The sequence below is a fragment of the Brassica napus genome, chromosome C5 (genome assembly GCF_020379485.1).
Source record: "Brassica napus cultivar Da-Ae chromosome C5, Da-Ae, whole genome shotgun sequence".
Classification (NCBI taxonomy): Eukaryota; Viridiplantae; Streptophyta; class Magnoliopsida; order Brassicales; family Brassicaceae; genus Brassica; species Brassica napus.
Window position 1 is genome coordinate 8,229,972 of NC_063448.1, and position 20,231 is coordinate 8,250,202.

At 34.2% G+C, this 20,231-nt stretch overlaps 5 protein-coding genes across 6 annotated transcripts; 3 read left to right on the forward strand and 2 right to left on the reverse strand.

Annotated features, from left to right (window-relative positions):
• Positions 1-47: 47 nt before the first annotated feature.
• LOC106396610 (heat shock 70 kDa protein 5-like) lies at positions 48-2,191 on the reverse strand. The gene has a single exon (XM_013837050.3). It carries the CDS (start codon positions 2,181-2,183, stop codon positions 240-242), a length of 1,944 nt encoding a protein of 647 aa, XP_013692504.2. The 5' UTR covers positions 2,184-2,191; the 3' UTR covers positions 48-239.
• A 219-nt stretch (positions 2,192-2,410) lies between these two features.
• On the forward strand, positions 2,411-4,471 carry LOC106396611 (phosphatidylinositol-glycan biosynthesis class F protein). Its single transcript, XM_013837051.3, has 8 exons — positions 2,411-2,785; positions 2,876-2,941; positions 3,171-3,213; positions 3,447-3,501; positions 3,628-3,676; positions 3,796-3,863; positions 3,946-4,054; positions 4,176-4,471. The coding sequence occupies exons 1-8, from the start codon at positions 2,588-2,590 to the stop codon at positions 4,287-4,289; spliced, it is 702 nt and encodes a 233-aa protein (XP_013692505.2). The 5' UTR covers positions 2,411-2,587; the 3' UTR covers positions 4,290-4,471.
• Positions 4,472-10,219: 5,748 nt separating this feature from the next.
• Positions 10,220-14,316, forward strand: LOC106392431 (AP2-like ethylene-responsive transcription factor At1g16060). Its single transcript, XM_013833245.3, has 8 exons — positions 10,220-10,527; positions 10,615-10,697; positions 10,918-10,926; positions 11,279-11,367; positions 11,559-11,632; positions 11,746-11,796; positions 11,910-11,986; positions 13,783-14,316. The coding sequence occupies exons 1-8, from the start codon at positions 10,343-10,345 to the stop codon at positions 14,226-14,228; spliced, it is 1,014 nt and encodes a 337-aa protein (XP_013688699.1). The 5' UTR covers positions 10,220-10,342; the 3' UTR covers positions 14,229-14,316.
• A 39-nt stretch (positions 14,317-14,355) lies between these two features.
• LOC106392430 (tubby-like protein 8) lies at positions 14,356-16,584 on the reverse strand. The gene is made up of 9 exons (XM_013833244.3): positions 15,930-16,584; positions 15,719-15,833; positions 15,448-15,624; positions 15,310-15,365; positions 15,113-15,209; positions 14,942-15,031; positions 14,777-14,869; positions 14,626-14,693; positions 14,356-14,530 (listed from the first exon to the last, which is right to left on the reverse strand). The coding sequence occupies exons 1-9, from the start codon at positions 16,334-16,336 to the stop codon at positions 14,455-14,457; spliced, it is 1,179 nt and encodes a 392-aa protein (XP_013688698.1). The 5' UTR covers positions 16,337-16,584; the 3' UTR covers positions 14,356-14,454.
• A 236-nt stretch (positions 16,585-16,820) lies between these two features.
• LOC106394537 (urease accessory protein G) lies at positions 16,821-18,493 on the forward strand. Of its 2 annotated transcripts, none has more exons than XM_013835106.3 (3): positions 16,821-17,286; positions 17,733-17,834; positions 17,919-18,493. In XM_013835106.3, the coding sequence occupies exons 1-3, from the start codon at positions 17,135-17,137 to the stop codon at positions 17,923-17,925; spliced, it is 261 nt and encodes an 86-aa protein (XP_013690560.2). In that variant the 5' UTR covers positions 16,821-17,134; the 3' UTR covers positions 17,926-18,493. The 2 variants fall into 2 exon arrangements, with proteins under 2 accessions (XP_013690560.2, XP_013690559.2); XM_013835105.3 differs by having other exon boundaries at positions 16,832-17,286; positions 18,041-18,493.
• Positions 18,494-20,231: the final 1,738 nt, after the last annotated feature.

Genomic DNA, 20,231 nt, shown 5'->3' on the forward strand with positions numbered 1-20,231 from the left:
AAGTTTCGAGACAAACTTCAATGAGGTCTGTAACTGCAACTCAAAAGTTTTGACAGGAAGAATCACTTTATTTACTAACTGAAACAACAACAAAAAAAACTGAAATTGGGTAAAGCATACAACTAGAGTACTCTCATTAGTTTCAATAGCGCAATACAGACACTCTCAGATACTTAAGACACACGATACAAAGGAAGACTTTCCAACGGTCCATAACACACACTTTGTTTTCCACTGCTCTAATCAACCTCTTCTACCTTCGGACCTCCAGCACCACCGGAGCCACCGCTTGCGGGCATACCACCATCGGGATATCCAGCACCGGCACCATCCTGATACATCTTTGAGATGATTGGGTTACAGATACCCTCCAGCTCTTTCAACTTATACTCAAACTCGTCAACTTCCGCCAGCTGGTTCCCTTCAATCCACTCAATTGCCTCATCAATCGCCTTCTCGATCTTCTGCTTACCCTCTTGATCTAGCTTCTGCGCCAGTTTCTCATCCCTGACCGTGTTTCTCATGTTGTAAGCATAGTTCTCCAGCGAGTTCTTGGCCTCCACTCTCTTCTTCACCTGCTCATCCTCCGCCTTGTACTTCTCAGCATCTTGCACCATCTTCTCTATCTCCTCTTTGCTCAACCTCCCTTTGTCGTTCGTGATCGTGATCTGGTTCTTCACCCCCGCGGTTTTATCCTCCGCCGACACGTTCAAGATCCCATTGGCGTCAATGTCGAAGCAAACATTGATTTGAGGAACTCCACGTGGCGCAGGAGGAATGCCTTTAAGCTCAAAGGTGCCAAGAAGGTTGTTGTCTTTGGTCCTCGCACGCTCTCCTTCATAGACTTGGATCAGAACACCAGGCTGATTGTCCGCATAGGTGGAGAACACTTGCTCCTTCTTACAAGGAACCGTCGTGTTCCTCGGGATAAGCACAGTCATCACTCCACCAGCCGTCTCGATGCCAAGGCTCAGCGGCGCCACGTCAAGAAGCAGAAGATCTTGCACCTTGTCGCTTCCTTCACCAGTAAGAATCGCGGCCTGAACGGCAGCTCCGTAAGCAACAGCTTCATCAGGGTTAATGCTTTTACAAAGCTCCTTTCCATTAAAAAAGTCTTGCAGAAGCTGCTGAATCTTCGGAATCCTCGTGGATCCTCCCACGAGGACCACCTCGTGGACACGGCTCTTGTCAAGCTTAGCATCTCTCAGAACTTTCTCCACAGGATCCATACATTTCCTGAAGAGATCCATGTTCATCTCCTCAAACCTCGCGCGGGATATCGTCGCGTAGAAATCAACACCCTCGTGCAAAGAATCTATCTCAATAGTCGTCTGAGCCGTGGAGGAAAGCGTTCTCTTCGCTCTCTCACAAGCCGTTCTCAGCCTCCTCAACGCCCTCGCGTTCCCGCTGACATCCTTCTTATGCTTCCTCTTGAACTCCGCAACGAAATGGTTCACAAGCCTGTTGTCAAAGTCTTCACCACCGAGGTGAGTATCACCAGCCGTAGCTTTCACCTCGAACACACCTTCTTCAATCGTCAACAACGAAACATCAAACGTTCCACCGCCGAGATCGAAAATCAAAACGTTCCTCTCACCAGTCTTGGTCCCTTTCTTGTCTAACCCATAGGCAATAGCTGCAGCAGTGGGCTCGTTGATGATTCTCAAAACATTAAGCCCAGAGATCGAACCCGCGTCCTTCGTGGCCTGTCTCTGAGAGTCATTAAAGTACGCAGGGACCGTAACGACAGCGTTTTTGACAGTGTGACCCAAAAAGGACTCGGCGACTTCCTTCATCTTAACCAACACCATTGAAGATATCTCCTCGGGAGAGAACTGCTTCTCTTCGTTCTTGTACGAGACGACGATCATCGGCTTATCTCCGGGACCGGAGACAACCTTGAAAGGCCAGTGCCTCATATCGCTCTGAACAGAAGGATCGGTGAATCTCCTCCCGATGAGACGCTTCGCGTCGAAGACGGTGTTGTGAGGGTTCAGCGCGACTTGGTTCTTCGCCGCGTCGCCGATCAACCGCTCCGTGTCGGTGAAGGCGACGTAGGAAGGAGTCGTGCGGTTGCCTTGGTCGTTGGGGATGATCTCCACGCGGTCGTTGATCCACGCTCCGACGCAGCTGTATGTGGTGCCGAGATCGATTCCAATAGCCTTTTCTGATTTCGTCGCCATTAGAAAGCTTCAGTAATTGTAACTGAATTGTAGTTTTTTTTTTCGATTTGTTTGAACTGTTGTTGTTTGCTTGTCTGCTTGATGAGTAATCTGAATCGATGGGAGCGGATATATATATACGCATTGGACGGGTGGAAGACGACATTTCGAGAGAGAGCTCGTGGAACGAAACCACGGAGATGATGTAGAAAGATGGCGAAGTCTCAGACAAGTACCAGAGACTTCTGGATTCGCCGGGGGTAAATGATTCAGATATTTATTTCCGACATCCTCTTAAAACAAATATCTGGGCCCATTATGGTTTTTAACGTTTAAGCCCATAAGTAAATATAAAGGCCCAGTATCTTTTTCTCCGTCTTCTTCGCTCGTTCGGATCCCGAAGACAGAGAGAGAAGGGGGAAGCCATGAAAGAAGCTAAGAAGAAGAAGAAGAAGTCAGAAACCTCCATAGGTGTATCTAGAAATGGTTCGATATCAGCTGTGGGTGTACTTTCTGTTTATTTGATTAATGGATTGTTTCTGGCCGTCGGATTCTGGGTGGCACGAAACAGATTTTTAGTCGATCTCGTCTCTGATCCATCTCTGACTCTGTTTCTTCTCTGGGTAATGTGACTCCACTTATTTTTATTTATCACTGCTCAAGTCTTGATTTTTAGTTGATATAATAGACTTGTTTTGATGTTAAACTTTCAGAGTATTGAGTTTCCGGTTGTGGTGATCATCTACAGCTTTCTACGGAAAGACCCAGAGAAATGTTCGGTGAGTGTTATTCGTTTGATTTTTTTTTTTATCAGTGAAGCTGAAAGGGTTAAAGAAGCACTTTGAAATCGGTTAAACCATGCAGTTTTACTAAAAAAAATAGTTTATTTTTGTTAAGATGTTGCACTTTGTAATTAGAGAAGCTGAACAAGTGTTTTGCTTTGTATAGAGAAGGCACAATGACTCTGCTTAAACTCTCTATTAATGTTTTCTTTGAATTGCTTTCCAGTGTTCTAAGGCTGTTGGGCGAAGCATTTTAGGACTTATTTCAGGTTTGTGTTTGTTTCTTTTCAACTTATTAACGTTGGTACAATAGTAGAAACAACCAATGGCTTCACTTGTAAAATTTAAGTTGATCATTGTGTGATGTGAGTGATCTCCCCAGCTCTCCGAGTTAGCAACTATGTAATAGCTTACCCAGTTATAATCAAACTCAAGCAGGACGGATTCCAGTATGCTTCCTTGAATGTCACTTCTCTGAGGCTTTTCTTTGTTCGATTAATAGGGGCTTTTATGAATGCTCTGGGAGCAATTGCTTTGGGTGCACCTATTGGAGCGCAGTATGTTTCTCCAAGATCTTGTTTCTCTTAACTCTTCTGATTATTCTTTTGTGGAAGTCTTGTTTGTGATGGAGATTGCATAATTTTCTAATGCTGACATTAGCATTTACCTCTCATCTCATGCAGATATCTACCAAAAACAATTCACTGGTCCCTTCTTATGTCTGTTTTCACGGTAAGCTGCCTCCTGCTGCAGCTCATATCACTTAAAAGATGTAATGATGTTGATACTGCGCATGTGTCTTCAGTTTGGGACAAACCTTTGATTGTCTCTAATTATTTTGAACTTTATAGTTTGTACCAGCAACTGTAGTATTTGGTGCATCATTGACAGATTGGCATCGTGTATTTGCTTCCATGAAGTAAGTTATTTATTTTCTACCTTATATGGCAGATCACAACAAATTCTTTTGTATTTAATCCGTATTTTGTTGTTTCTTATAGACCTAGTGGAAATATAGAACACATGATCCTTGTTCCAGCATATGGAGCCATTATTGGAGGATGGTTTGGAGCATGGCCAATGCCGCTTGACTGGGAAAGGCCATGGCAGGTAATATTTTACTATCCCAAATTTATACGTGCAACATATTAGTTTTTGTTCTTGGTCATGGTGGTTGAGTAGATGTTTATGTATAGCTAACTAATCGTTCTATTATTATTGTTCTAAATAGGAATGGCCAATATGTGTGTGTTATGGAGCTATAGGAGGCTACATTGTTGGACAAATTGTCTCCTTGTGTTTGATGTTGTTTCTCAGGAAACACAAGAGTTTGAAAGTAGCCTAGAATGGATTGACGGTACCCTAAACGAATGTCGTTTTGTTTTGACTTGATTACTAGCTAGATTGAGAGGCAACAAACAATAGGACAAGATTTTTGTTAGCTTGAACAGAGGTTATATATTATCTTCCACATAAAATTAAGCAAGTGTTTCAGAATTGCAAAATTATAAATCATTGTCTTGCTTTCTTGCAACTCTTTTCACTCTCAAGGAAGTCAGGATCATCAGGTACATATCAAAACCAATCTTCTCCAAAACCATTCAACGTACCAGATGCCTTGTCGTTTTTTTCATTTTAAAAATCGACGAGTCAAAAGTTGCCTTATTTTTATTTTAACATTGTTTATGGGTTAATTTCACTGATATGAGTTCGAAGATAATAAAATAATAATTTCTTAAAAAGAAACATCATACTTAGGCCAAGTCCAACGGGACTGCAAAACGCCAAAATAGTGTTGTATTTGATGATTTATCTCTCCAATCACACTGCAAAAGCAACGCCATTTTTGTGTGATTCCCTTCCTTGCTACAGTGTCACACCATATTTGGTGTAACACTGTAGCAACGGCAAATTTTTTTTTTTTTTTTTGTAAAACTGTTTATTTCAATATTGTTTGACCAAAAAATATTGGTTAATTATATTTGACTATATTTCTGTTACAACATTATTTTTTAATTAGATCTGATATTTTAATTAAAATAAATATACCATATTTCTTTTGTTATCTTTAACATTGATTTAATATAAAATATTAATTTATATGAAAACAAATTAAATTTAGTATAATGTAATTTGGCTTTTGTTATGTTTCACCTCTGTGACTCTGTTTTCGGCTACATATAGTTTCGTTCAACACAATGCATGGCTTTAGCGAGTATGAGTAATTGTAGCGACTATGTAACAAATTAGATTGTGTTAACTGATAAATATATGGTTAGTTGCTACAGATTAGGTATTGTGTTATGATACATGTGTTCTTATATTGTTATCAAATTGTGGGCAACGATAACTGATAAATGATTAGTTGGATATTACAAAGTATTAGTTGATACATATTTGATTAGATGTTACAAAGAATATTGTCATTTTAAAAAATGGCTGGTAAAATATTTTTTTTAAAATATTAACTGATACATTATATGTTGAATACTACAAAATAAGTTAACGGGATAAACTAATAATTTACGTCTAACATTATATTTACATGATAAATAACATATTAGATTGATAAAAATATTTTCTATTATGTATGCTATTGATTCGTTTATGTTTTACATGTAAATATAACCTCTAACAAAAGATGTAACAGTTGATATATTTTGTGGAAGCATACCTTTGGATTGAAAAATTATCAACTAACAATTTATATAATACTTTACGATAAAGTTTAGCGTTTAACATTTTTGATTAACGTACGGCCAACCTGTACTTCTCTTTCCTCTGAACTAGTAGCAGATTGCCAATTCCCCAGGGTCTTGTAATACATCGAAATCCACAAGCCATCCATTGATTTTCAATTTCTAAAGCATAATGGAGAGATACATGATGCACCCAGCATCCATGGAATCACTGTGATAGTGATGAATGGTGATATGAATTAACAAGAAAGAACTCTTTTATATGATTGGCAACAAAAACAAATTGGAGGATTCAAAAAAGAGATTAGCAGATTGGATTTGAAAAGAAGCCATTAATTTTGATGAAAGAAGAGAAAATATATCGTATGGGGAAGAAGATGAAAGTTTATCTTTCTTACTTTAATGTGTTTAATCATAAAGGGTAGAATAGTCAGTTCGTGTCAGTTTTGCTACAGAGAATGTGAGTTTACAGCTGTAAGGATAATTTGCTAATTTTGAACCAAATTAGGTATATAGAGCAAATTGACTCTTCTTAAAAAGAAACATCATACTTAGGTCAAGTCCAACGGGACTGCAAAACGCCAAAATAGTGTTGTATTTGATGATTTCTCTCTCCAGTCACACTGCAAAAGCAACGCCATTTTTGTGTGATTCCCTTCCTTGCTTTGGTGTAACACTGTAACAACGGCAAAACTTTTTTTTTTATTTTTTTGTAAAACTGTTTATTTCAATATTGTTTGACCAAAAATTATTGGTTAATTATATTTGACTATATTTTTGTTACAACATTATTTTTTAATTAGATCTGATATTTTAATTAAAATAAATATACCATATTTATTTTGTTATCTTTAACATTGATTTAATATAAAATATTAATTTATATGAAAACAAATTAAATTTAGTATAATGTAATTTGGCTTTTGTTACGTGTTTTTAATTGTTTAATGTAAGAGTTTGTTTTCATAATAATGTTTTAATATAATTTTGTCATATATTCATATTTGAATTAGAAATATGTTTTAAAAGTGAATTAGAAATATTATTTTTAATTACAATTTTAATATAAGTTAATATATGTTAGTCATAAAATATTAAATATTCTACTAAAATATTAAAAACAAAGAATCTTTTCAATAATTTAGTAATGGAGAATATTCTTTTTAGTGTAAGATTTGGTGTTGTGGTTGGAGAGTCAAAAACATTTAGTGCTAAAACTGCACTAAAATAGTGTAATTTTGACACTAAAATAGTGTTATGGGTTGGAGATGCCCTAACATTTATACAAATCAAACAACAATAATCGTCATTTAGTGTAATCAGTAGATCCAAGACATAGTAGATCAGTTCTCTCTGTCACTACAAAAAAAAAATATAACAGAGCGGATGGATGTACATAGAATCTAGAGATTACGTTATTTTTTTTATCTAGTTTTGCTACAGAGTAAATAAAGTATTGTACTTGACACCAACGCACAGTGTTGACTGTACGCTGCAGAGATCATGGACAAACTCTGTCGGATGACGTGGCGAGAGGCTATTGGCTGGAAAGGTCTCAGTTGGGTCTCACTCTCACATGAATGTGTTCAATGCTGCGAAAGTGCGTGAGCTCCGTGTCTGAAACATATGGTAAAACGCCGTAAAAAGATGGCATACCCGAAAAGGGTGGCGTGGTAACCATTTACTTGCATTTCTCATTTATATCTCGCTCTTACCCTCTATCTTTCTTTTTTAATAGACAAGACAAGACTTTTACATTTTGATTGGTTTGAACTTTGAAGTTTGTAGACAAAAAATATCACATCAGTAAACTGCCGACTGTTAAATGATGGCATGTATTGACTTATAGTATAAAAGAACTTACATCATATGATATTTCCTTAGCCAAACCAAAAGAAATAGTATATAAAATTTTAGGGTCCGAATACGTCATCAGCTCAGTGTAGAAATGATAATATATATTTTTTCCGTTTCAAAATAGATGATGCTTAAAGAAAATTTTTATGTTTCAAAATAGATGATGTTTTCATATTTCAATGTAACTTTTAACTTTATCAAAAATTGTGTAACCAATGATATTTTGTAATTTATTAAAATAGTTTTTAATTTATATTTTGATCGTATTTTTTAAATTAAAAACAAATTTCTTAATTTTAGTGTAGTATCCTAAAACTTCCAAGTATTTTGAAATTGAGGGAGTAGCTAATAACGATCACGATCAAAATATGTATGTCGAACAGTGTAATATGGAAATTTCACTTTTTAATACTTGAACGTAATTACGGTACGAGTCTAGTCTTATCTTATTTTAAACATGTATTAATGATTCAACTAGCATGGTGTAATCCACAATCTCGTCAAACTTTTTTCAGTAGTAATAATAACTAGGTTAAGACCCGCACCTTGCGCGGAATGAACATTGTATATATAAATTAATTTTGCACATTTTATGTTTTTTATATATTATTAAATAATATATATATATATATTGGGTAATTAAAAAGTCAGTAACTATTACGTATATAATTGAATTGGAGTGAATACATAAATAAATTTTATTAATCCAAACAATCACTTTTTCTATTTATATTGTATATAATTAAATTAAATTAACATAATATATACATAGATATATAATATATTTTTAATATTGATATATGTTAAATGATGCGTTCTACTCATGTTTTTTTTGATGATTTGTATATTATTGTAACGGAAAATTTAAATCACAGATAACAAAAAATTTATTTTGCGATTATTAAATTTTTTAAGAATTTATAATTTTTAAAAACATTCAATGCAAATTTTAAAATTTAAATGTTTCAAAAATTTTATCAAACAAATAAAATTGTTCAAAGAAATTTCAAAATTAAAATATTTATGTCTTTTCTACGGTATATAGTTTAATTTGAAAGACATTAATATATATATATATAGATATAGTCATAGTATTTATTAAATGAGGACTCCTACTTACATAATTTTGTAAATATTTGTTTCTTGTCATAAAAATTTTTTTTTAACAATGGATCATAAAAGTTTCTATGTGAGACTTTTAAAATATAACATATACGGAAAAATATAAATTTTTATTATATAGTTAATGTGGTCGTTTAATTTATTTTAATAATTTAAAGTTAAACAAAAATGATATAGGATATATTAATTTGTATCAAATCTTTATTATTCAAAATCATTAATTGTCATATACAGTATAACCTCTTTAAATTAATACTCTATAAATTAATATACACTAAAAATCTCTATAAGATAATATAATTTTATAGTCCCAAATTGAGTTTTTGGTTCAATTAGTATATCGATAAATTAATATTTCTATAAATTAATAAAAAAATTATAGTTTTGGTGTAGTCCCAACATTATTAATTTATAGAGGTTTCACTGTATACTTTAGCCACATTAGGCAATTTTGTAATATTTATTTAAGGAAATAATTGAGAACAATAATAATTAATTTATTGTTAGTTTAATAAAAAGCTTATTATATATCTGGATGGACTGATGACAATATATATATATATATATATATATATATATCTGGATGGACCAACCTATTTTTCTAAGGATTCTAAGAATCATTGTAGTGATGACACATGGCTACCTCAAAAGTTGTAATGTTTCTCTTTTAATATATAGGGGATTGTTAAGTATAGTGTATCTATTAAGTCGCTTACTAATTGCATTACTTTTTTTTTTTTGTTTAACTAATTGCATTACTTAACACGCAATGTATCACATGGCTCATTTCAGATAGTCCTCTTGAAGACAATTTTTACCATAATTGTTGACATTTGCTTCCCGTCTCATCAAGGGGTAGCCGGGGGCAGGTACATACATTAAATTGTAGATTTACTAACAATATAAACTATACATGGTGATCTTTTATCTATTCGACCATAACCTATGATCTATTACATACATGCATGTCCGATGTTAAAATCGATGATGATTATACAAAAGACGGACCTATAAGACGAGAGACGAGTACATATGCATAGCATGTAGTATTGTTTTGTCATTGGAAATTTGGTGTTGGAGCCTTGGAGGCTTTCCATGGTTATTATGATTATTAGTTATTGTTATTTTGTAAATGTGTGTGTTTAGATGAATAAGACCCAGTGACCTATTGCTAAAATTATTCGAAGGACATATCAAATATAATCCAGTATAATGACATAATACTAAGGAGGTTTGATCATTAACATTATATATGTGTGTATCTTTCATGGCGGCCCGACCAAACAAAGAAGTAGATCAACCAAAGTGCTGAGAAATTATGAAGCTCCGGTTTTGCTTGCCTACTTTCTCCACGATTCTTGGCCAACCGTATCTAAACGTCCACGTGTTCGTTCCTTATTTATCCTGAATTAAAGAATTAATCAACGGACGATTTGTTTTCTTATTGAAAGTTGATGCTAATCAAATCAGATGAAATAGTTATGGAGCATGTTTAGGAATTTTAATTAATGAGATAAATCTAATTTCACAAGTACAAAGAGGGCCGTAGCAAAGAAAACATTTTAAAGCAATAAACAATTAAAAATGTTATTTAAAAAATAAACGGAAATTACTAATTTAAACACTCAACCATTTCCCTTTATAGTCTCCTTAGAAAGAAAACCATTTCATCATTTTCTTCTCTTTATTGTTTTCCATCTACTTCTTCGTCTTCTTGTTTATGCATATCCAAGACTCTCCGGTAATGAAAGAGATCTCACGGCGGAGCAAGAAGACTTCTGTTGAGAATAAAACAGGAGATGAGACATCTGCATCATCAGTAGTCCCTAAAACAAAACGAAAACGCCGATCGCAACCGCGAGATGCTCCTCCACAACGCAGCTCTATGTATAGAGGAGTCACCAGGTTTGTGGGAGAAGAAAACAAACTCTTAAACTCACCGTTTTAAAACGTTTTTCATCCTTAATTATGTATGTAAACATTTGGTATTAGGCATAGATGGACTGGAAGGTACGAAGCGCATTTGTGGGACAAGAATAGTTGGAACGAGACACAGAGCAAGAAAGGAAGACAAGGTCAGTAATCTATACGTACACATAATACTCGTATCGTATGTATTTGATGAATAAAGATACGTCGTTTTCATATGTTCACTCCGATTTATCCGGAGGATTTAGCTCGTCGTTACTGTTCTTGATTTGAATTAAATTAATTTGTTTTTATTATTTTAGTTGTTAATATGTTTTTTTTTCCTGACGATGCTGACCGGAATATTGGCTGACTCATCACGTGCAGTATATTTAGGTGAGTTTGTTTTGGTCATTTTTCATATGGCGTTTTCTTTTTGCACTCCCGGATTGGTAGCCAACACTTTATAAACGAAGATATAATAACAAGTTAATATTTATTTTTTAAAAATATGTAATTCACAGTTTTTTAGAAAGTGGATATGTTGGCAAATCAAAAAGAAAAAGTTTACATTGCATATATTAATCTTACTGAGGGTGACACAAGGAATGAATAACGATTCTAGTTTTCTATATCAGCAACCATCTTCTATATTTTTAATACTATTTCTACTTTCACATTTACAATTCACAAATTTAAGTATTTATAAACACAAACTTATGTTTTATTAATATATGGTGTCGCACAGGTGCATATGATGAGGAAGATGCAGCAGCACGTGCCTACGACTTAGCAGCATTGAAGTATTGGGGACGAGACACAGTCTTGAACTTCCCTGTAAATTTTCTCGGAACCTAAATTAATAACAGAGTTAATGTTCACATGATCTTTGTTTACTTCACAATCTTTCTTGCCTACTTGTTTTTTTATAAACAGAATACAAAGAAAGAAGAAGAGGATGTTTACAATTATAATTTCCTTTTGAGTGTTTTTATAATCATTGATTTCTCTTTTGTGTGATTATATAGCTGTGTAATTATGAAGAAGACATCAAAGACATGGAAAGCCAGTCGAAGGAAGAGTATATTGGATCGTTAAGAAGGTTATAATTAAATAACTTTATTGTTTGTATGACTGATGATTAGCTAATTATCTTTGTGTCTGGTAACTAACTAAGAGTTGGTTAGTAATATTTTATTATTGCATTTTTAACAGGAAAAGTAGTGGGTTTTCACGTGGTGTGTCAAAATACAGAGGCGTTGCAAAGTAAATCGAAATTCTTCAATATATAATAAATTCGCTTATTATTATAAGTCAAAATAACAATCTCAATATACTAAAATTCCAAATGTTTACAAGTTAGTATTATGAACTTGCAGGCATCACCATAATGGGAGATGGGAAGCTCGAATTGGAAGAGTGTTTGGCAATAAGTATTTATACCTCGGAACTTATGGTAACCTTTACAAACCCTCTTTTATATTAACTTAGAGACTAGATAAAGGATTAGTTCATGCTTCATGCAATATAGATATTAATAAAAAAACATGTTAATATATCACTTTTCATAAATAATATGTGATTTGTCATTTGACACAGTTTATGAATACTACATGCGCACATTTTTATATAGGCCTATTTTTATACTTAGCTAAACATTATGAATTCATTCATTTTCAATTGTGTTTAGCTTTTATAACAAGCCTAGTTGTTGCCGACAAAAAAAACAAGACTATTTGTTATGATATAGCATCTTGATCGTAGTAAGTTATAAATTTGACGGTGCCAAGGGCATCTCCATCTCTACTCCATTTTTTTCTCTAAAATGAAGTAAAAGTGAATATGAAGTAAGTAATGTTTCAACCAAACTCTATATCTCACTGAATAATGAAATTTATTTCATAAATGGAGTAATCTATTTTTTGTTTGTTCATCACTCAATTATGGAGTAGGAAATAGAGTAGAGTTGGATCAATTTTACTCCATTTTCATTTTTACTCTATTTTGAAAGAAAAGATGGAGTTTTACGTTGGAGATGCTGTAAATATATACGCTAAGTAAAAGAACTATGTGTGTTTTATTTATCTTCATATAGTAGCTTAATTTTTTACTTATAAATCTTTTAAGAGGGAGTTGCTATATCGATATGCATGCACGTAATCAGATCTTGAGTTGGTTGGGAAATAGATCACCAAACCCAACCACTTTAGTCAAGCCTTTAATTTATTATATATATTTTTTCTTATGTTGACATTATATATATTTATTGTATGGTTTAAACTCTACGTTGCTCATCCAATTTAACTGGCCAATTTAATTCCACTATTTATGATTATGTTTCCCATATTGTCCCATATCAAGGGAAAAAAAGTACATAGAGAGTTTTAAGGAAAAAAATCAACGGAAAAGTACATTTCTATTGACTTGCAGTTGTGAGTTATTCTCCTCGGATCATCTCCTAGGGTGAACCTCTATGATTTCATTATTTCAAATTCGATATTTAAAAAAAAAAACAATAAAATATTATCAAGTTATATTATGTTTTAAAAAAAAAAGTAAAAAAAAAATAGTAGTTACTGAAAAAAGAATTAAAAAAAAAATCTTTTAAACGTCGTCAGCAAAACACTAAACCCTAAATCTTAATCCCTAAACCCTAAATCTTAAACCCTAAACCCTTGGATAAATCCTAAACCATTGGGTAAACTCTAAACCCTAAACCCTTGGATAAATCATAAACTCTAAATAAAAATACTAAATCCTAATACTATAAACCCTTAACCCTAAACCCTTGAGTGTTTTAGTGTTTAGTGATTTTGATTTAGAGTTTAAGATTTATCATAGAATTTAGGGTTTATCCAAAGGTTTAGGGTTTAGGGTTTAGGGTTTAGGGTTTAGGGTTTAGGGTTTAGAAATTAGAATTTAGGATTTAATGTTTTGCTGACGACATTAAAAATATTTTTTGTAATTACTATTTTTTTTTATTTTTTTTTTTTACTTTTAATTTTTTTAAAAATAATATAATTTGACAATATATATATATTTTTTTAAAAGATATCGAATATGAAATAACACAATCATATAGATTCAAGAATAAACCGCAGGCTTGTAGCATAGTTTTTACCTTACGTATTGGTAAAATGCAACAATTAATAACCAGAAGTGAATCTTTTTTTTTTGGGACAGCAAAGTTACTTAAATTATGCATAAGTTCTCAATGTTTTTTGATTGTGACATTTTACACCCCCTTTGTAGCTACGCAGGAAGAAGCGGCCATTGCCTATGACGTGGCAGCAATAGAGTACCGTGGACTTAACGCCGTTACCAACTTCGACATAAACCGTTATCTCAAACTGCCGGCGCCGGAGAGCCCTATCGACGCCGCGAACATCCCGCATTCCGATCCCAGCCCGTTTATAAACCCTGACCACGAGTCGGCACCGTCGCAGAGCCAATCCTCCTCCGACGAAAACGATGACCGGAAAACGAAGTTCCTAAAGTCTTCGCCTTGCTCGAACGCAGAGGAGGTGATCGGACCATCGACGCCGCCGGAGATCGCTCCGTCTCGCCGGAGCTTCCCGGACGATATACAGACGTATTTCGGGTGTCAAGACTCCGGGAAGGCGGAGGATGACGTCATCTTCGGTGGTTTAGATTCTTTCCTCACGCCTGATTTCTACAGCGAGTTGAATGATTGCTAAAAAAAAATGGATTTGATAAGTTTTGTTTTCAATATTATTCTTTCTGTTGTGACAGTCTTATATAATAAAGTTTGAATCTCTTTTAACACTTTCAAGTTATGGGTGAATCATCTGTTTTGAGAGGCACTGAGATAAGAGAAATTGATTATGCAGAAAAGCAATGAATACAGATGATATGATAGTTGGAGGGATGTTCAGAGATTGAACTCTCCAAACTTTATAGTGTTCAAACAGTACAACAAAGCTTGGAATCAATGGAAGCTAAGCAAATGCAGAATGATTGGTAGCCTGAGAATGGATACCTGCAAACAGATAAAGCAACATGTTGTTTAGACAGATGAACCTGAGGTTAAACTATGTTTATAGTCAAAATCTCATTTGGTGTTGGAGCAAGTACCTGAAGTCAATTACATACTTTGATTTGTCTACTCTTCCCATCTGAAGAATCGTCTGCCTGGGATTCTCCTGTTTAAAAAGCACAGAATGTTCAGGATTTTGGAGATTGTGTGTGTTTTTGATTAAAGCTCTGAAGAGTTGTGGAGATGTACCGTGAGTGTGAGCTGAAAGTTTTTCACCGAGCTTTGTATTTTTAGACTTGTTCTTCCTCTGTCTCTGAAGTCCAACTCATGCTGCTTGGAGATCTAATGAAAAGGAGAGAGACTGAATCAATACAAGCTTCCCAAGTTACACCAATGAATCCCCATGAGACTTACTTTGTTGTAATGTGGTATCCTTGAGCATAGCTCCTGAACTTGATCCTTGTTCTCAAGCCAATCAAGCGGTAGTTTACTAGCTTGTTGGACCTATGAACATATACCGATTAATATTTTTATGTTTTAGGAATGCAAGATTGATGGTGAGAAGCTTCAAGATTAAGCCTTTACCTGCTTAGTATTGTTCTTCTGCACTGGCTGCTGCTTTGGTAGTAAAGCTCTCATTCTTCTGTAACTCCCTGTCCAAGTTGCTATAGTAGGTGTGAAGCTGCAGAAGCCAACACAGACATAATAAGCAAACCCAAAACTTTAGGGAGAGTCAACTTCACCAAAAGACACAAAGCATTCACAAATCCTCAAAAGCTTACATTACAACTGAAAGAAGCGGCTTCACCATTTTACCTACAGATCCAACTCGAACTCCCTGCAAAGACCATTAAGATTCAGCTAGAGTTTCAGACCACTCAGCAGAAACAACACTGATAAATTTAGCTAGAGTTTCTGACCTTATCCCATATGTAGTACTTAGAACCCATGAGATTAGCCGTCATAGAACCAACATAACTTTCATCCGAACTGCACAATAACCCCTTAACGTTCTGTGCAATCCTAAACACAGATTTCCCGTTACGCCGCCTGTGGTAAGCCACGGCTAGCTTCCGGTCTTTCCTTCCACGACCTTCCTGAAACACATCATCCAACACTTGTAAGCTATCATAAACATTAATCTCGGTTCTGAAACAGTATCATAGTAGATCACATATATGTAACACTTACATGTGTATAAAGTGAATATACAGAACCGTCGCTTAAGCCTTCTGGCGATTTCTCTTTGACAATCAGACAAGTGCATCTACCCACATCCAAAGGTAGCGTCTTACACAGCAAAGCCCTGTTCAACAAGTTGTATATATACACATGCTCAAGACAAGAAGAAAAAAAAGCACAAGAATTTTAGTAACTGAGTTCTTTTTTGTTTTTTGGTTACCTATTAGGCAAAGTAGACCAAGAGGAAGCAGGGGCAGCTTCGGAATCCGAAAATTCCCAGACTTTCAAATGCTCAGAATCAACACTAGTCCAAGTTTTCACACCCTTATCGACCTCATCACTGTTCAGCTGCATACACACTTGCAGCGATGTCTGCTTCAGAGCTGCTCGACCACCCGTCGAGAAAGATTTGAAGTTCGTAACCTCATTGGGAAACTTAGAATCTCCCTTCATCGATCGAGACTTCAAGGCTCGGTCTTGCTTCTTAGTTTCCACAGAGGCAGAGCTGTTTCCAGGCGAGACATTCTCCTTATCCTCTCCTTTCTTAACGGAAACAGAGCGCGAGACTGTCTCCACGTTTTCTTTATCATCCTCCAATAAATCATTCTCCTTTCTCGAACCAGTCATGGTTTAGGCTTTTGGGTTGCTTTCAAGTTTAAAACTTTATGAGGGGACTGAGAGTTTATTTATATCTTTTTCGAATTTTGAAGATGTTGATAGGTGTTGACAAAAGGTGGTGAGTTAGGTTTGACCTGAAAGAGAATTTGGCGATAGAGTAACGTTTTAAAAAGTTCCACAATGTTTCCATTTGAATTTGAATAGCCATCGGGGATTGTGCGAGAGCACGAAACCAAAGACACTCTGTCTTTCTTTTCTTGTCTCAGCAACAGCAAGAAGAGGTTATGTGTTTATTTTGGACTTTAACTCGATATACCCCTCTCACTTTTGAAAAATTCTTCTTTCTCCCCGTAATATAATATATTTTCTTTTTGATTTTTCTTTAAATGAGAAATGCGGTCAAAGACAATATAATCCTTCATAAAATAGCTTAATTACAAAGATGCAACCTTAGAGATCCGACCGACCCAAACTCTATCCAGTTCAACCCGTATCTTTACCTAAACAACAGCGTTTTGTCCCAATATCTCTAACATCCAACTCTCGAATCAAACGCAACAGCTCAAGAAGAGCTTCCACGATGACGGCTCGATGCGACGTAGCTACAAAATCAGCTGATTCGGTGAACGCAGAGTCTGATCTTTCGGAAGAGGAGATCGAAGCGAAGGCAAAGGTAGGATCTTTGATCAGAGTGACTGCGCCTTTGAAGGGTTATCATGTAAACCCCATCCCGGAGGTTGATTTGTAAGTTGTAAGCGACCACTGTGGAGATAAGGTGGGGACACGTCCTGGGTAGGACCGGACGGGATGGTGTACCATTGCCACGATGGACTCGCACCGCACTCACACGAACCCATCTACTCTCCTGGTTACTTCAGCTGCCGAGCTCCTTCCCTCAATGACCGTAACTTCTCTGAGAGAGCTTTAACCGTCGGTATCGGCGTTCCTGTCGGCACAGGGTAACTATCTTTTGTCTACTTAAAACAAGGACTTTGAATCATATTGACTGCTTGGTGTCTTTACATTTGGGAACACAACAAAGAACAATCTCTAAATGTTTTTCCGACAAGAAGTGTCAATCTTTTTGTGTTTTGGTTCACGTTCACTCAGGAAAACATCATTGATGAGAGATTTATCAGAGGTTGAATAATAGTTAGGATGAGAGATTAGGAATGAGTCTCTTAGTGGTGACTTGAGCTGTGAGATTTTAAATTTTTGTGATCAGAAAAGACGGACTTTCGTAGATTGTATGTAGAGATGAAGAGGCTTAATGGATGGAATACTTTTTTCTTGGTAGATAGCTTGCGTGTCCTACTTGTGCTTAGTTTCTTCTATCAAAAGAATGAGATATAATACTTTGTGTGTTTTGGGAACTTGTGGTTACTGTGTTTGTATTGTATTTCAGAAACTTTGAGTTTGGTGTCGGGTTGCAAATGGGCAGTGGGAACTGGGGAAGATACAGTCTACTTCCGCTGAAACGTCGCTTGTTATGTTGTCTACTTCAAATGTAAGTTTTTTTGTAATGTTGCACTTTCCATATGATTTGAAGGGTTTCTGCCTTTTGACTAGTGTGGTTTTGTTGCTATCAAAGGCTGTGAAAGTGTTTACTGAAGAGCTTGTTCCAGCAAACCCAGATATTTTGGAAGGTGTTGCAGACCTTATACGGCTTAGCTATTTAAATTAACCGTCTGTTATTTATAACCTTCGTGTCAGATACTTGGAAGACTGATAAAGGACCTCAGAAGAAAAGACAGCTTCTTCTCAGGGAGAAGGACCTCAGCCATTGGGAAATGTTGTGACCACAGACCTGCTGAGGTTGATCAAAAAAAAAAAAGACCTGCTGAGAATCTCGTCTTGTAGAAAGGTGGATCCTTGTACTGGACCAGAGAAGTTGATAAGGTCTTGTCCGGCTCTTGAGAGTTTGCAACTCAAAAAGTGTTGTTTGAATGATAAAGAAGGGATGGGAGCTTCTTGGGGCACTATATTTTATCTTCGATGGATCCTTGTCCTGGACCAGAGAAGCGTTGGAAGCTTCTTGATGTTTTATATCAATTAGGTACACTGATGTTTTGTATAAAATGATATTATTGAGAAAAAATATTATTGATTTTATTTTTGTTGTGATGTTTGGAAAACCAAAGTAACATACTTATATTTATTCGTGGAGAGCTCGTGACTTCCTTTGAGGATAATCTCCTATGGTAATCAGGAATGTAACACAACAACATTTACATAACAAGTGATCAAGATCGACAGGGCGAAAAAAAGAATAAAGCAAAGGCTTAAAAAATTTTGAGATTCGAGTAAATCTTTTAAAAAAATTGTAGGTATTAAGGGTTTTGAAGAAATTTCAGTGTTTTTTTATTTATTTTTTTAAGTTTTAAATATTTATTTAGAATAATATTTTTATTCAACTACTATAATCTGATATTTTTATCGTTTTATGGAATATATAAAAGCTTTCTATTTTTATTTGATTGATTTTATTAACAAAATTTTAATTACATTTAGTAATTCTTGGTAATCTTCAAGGTACTAGTAATACAACCTTACACATAGTAATATTTTGGCAAATTTTAAGTTTTATTAGTAAAACTATGTCCAAATGATATATTTTGTAGTAAAACCAATGATTTTATACAATGAATGTCATTATAAAATATAATTACATAAACAGTTTACCAAAAATAAATATTTTTGTAGATTCTTCTTACTATAGCTTTACGATTCACACAACAACCATGAAAGTTAATGAATCATTTTGGGAAAATGATAAATTTTCCTAAAACTATAATAAATAATCATCTAAATAGTTTTAATAGTCTTATGTACTATATACATAGTCTACTAATGGATAATATATGGGTTCTATATCCTAAATATACGTACTACTTGCAATATATAGGGGTTTCAAACTACACACAATAAAACCCAGTAATCTCAGTAATCCGAATTACACATAATAAACCCAGTAATCTTAGTAGTCTGAATTACACACAATAAATCTAGTAATCTTAGTGATCCAATTATTTCATTTTATTTCAGATATATTTTATTTCAGTTTTATTTTATTGAAGTTTTCCTCAAATAAAATGGAATTATCATTACAATTAGTATTATTAAGCATTTTTAAAATTAATTCCACACCGTACAGTCTTCTCTTACTAAAATTAATCCGTTTTAGTACTATATATAATAATACTGGTAATATTATATACAAAACCACATTTAAGTTCTATGCAATATATATTATATACACCAAATAAGAAAATTAATATAAATGTCAAATTTCAAAAATAACAATTAATGTCTATATACTAAAATAAAATATTTTTCTTATCTTAGAATAAATATATCTTAAAATAATAAATCTAAATAAGAAAACTTTTGTAAATTAATATCTCTATAAATTAATAAAATTTCAAAGTTCCAACATTATTAATTTGTAGAAGTTCTACTGTAGTTCTCTTAGTAATACCCAGAAATTATCCTTGCACTTATTAATCAAAATTTTAGGATGTGTTTGTTCGGATTTTACATTATTCATAATGTATAATTCATCTAAATGAAATTACACACAAAAATCACCAAAAAACGACATAAATTATATCATAAACCCATAAACACAATTTTCAAAATCCTTTTTAATATTTTAAAATTTGCATTGAATCTTTTTTTTTACACTAACCGAGATATACACTTCTTTTTAATAGTATTTCAGTAAAAAATTCACCAAAAACGGACATAAAATATATCCGAAATTCATAAACACAGTTTTTAAAATCGTTTTTTATCTCTCAATATTTTCATTAATTCTTACCTTTTTAACGTTACCCATGATATAAAAACATTTAAATGATATTCCAGAAAAAAATCATCGAAAACAGACATAAAATATACCTGA

Bases quoted from the DNA above. Each gene is read 5' to 3' on its own strand.
- LOC106396611 (XM_013837051.3), top strand. From the start codon at position 2,588: ATGAAAGAAGCTAAGAAGAAGAAGAAGAAGTCAGAAACCTCCATAGGT. The intron at 3,214-3,446 runs GTTTGTGTTTGT...TTCGATTAATAG, and splicing joins CATTTTAGGACTTATTTCAG to GGGCTTTTATGAATGCTCTG. The intron at 3,864-3,945 runs GTAAGTTATTTA...TGTTTCTTATAG, and splicing joins CGTGTATTTGCTTCCATGAA to ACCTAGTGGAAATATAGAAC.
- LOC106396610 (XM_013837050.3), bottom strand. From the start codon at position 2,183: ATGGCGACGAAATCAGAAAAGGCTATTGGAATCGATCTCGGCACCACA.
- LOC106392431 (XM_013833245.3), top strand. From the start codon at position 10,343: ATGCATATCCAAGACTCTCCGGTAATGAAAGAGATCTCACGGCGGAGC. The intron at 11,368-11,558 runs GTAAATTTTCTC...GTGATTATATAG, and splicing joins ACACAGTCTTGAACTTCCCT to CTGTGTAATTATGAAGAAGA. The intron at 11,797-11,909 runs GTAAATCGAAAT...ATGAACTTGCAG, and splicing joins AAATACAGAGGCGTTGCAAA to GCATCACCATAATGGGAGAT.
- LOC106394537 (XM_013835105.3), top strand. From the start codon at position 17,135: ATGGTGTACCATTGCCACGATGGACTCGCACCGCACTCACACGAACCC. The intron at 17,287-17,732 runs GTAACTATCTTT...ATTGTATTTCAG, and splicing joins GGCGTTCCTGTCGGCACAGG to AAACTTTGAGTTTGGTGTCG.
- LOC106392430 (XM_013833244.3), bottom strand. From the start codon at position 16,336: ATGACTGGTTCGAGAAAGGAGAATGATTTATTGGAGGATGATAAAGAA. The intron at 15,834-15,929 runs GTAACCAAAAAA...CTTGTTGAACAG, and splicing joins TGGTCTACTTTGCCTAATAG to GGCTTTGCTGTGTAAGACGC. The intron at 14,694-14,776 runs GTACATCTCCAC...CTTTTTAAACAG, and splicing joins ACTTTCAGCTCACACTCACG to GAGAATCCCAGGCAGACGAT.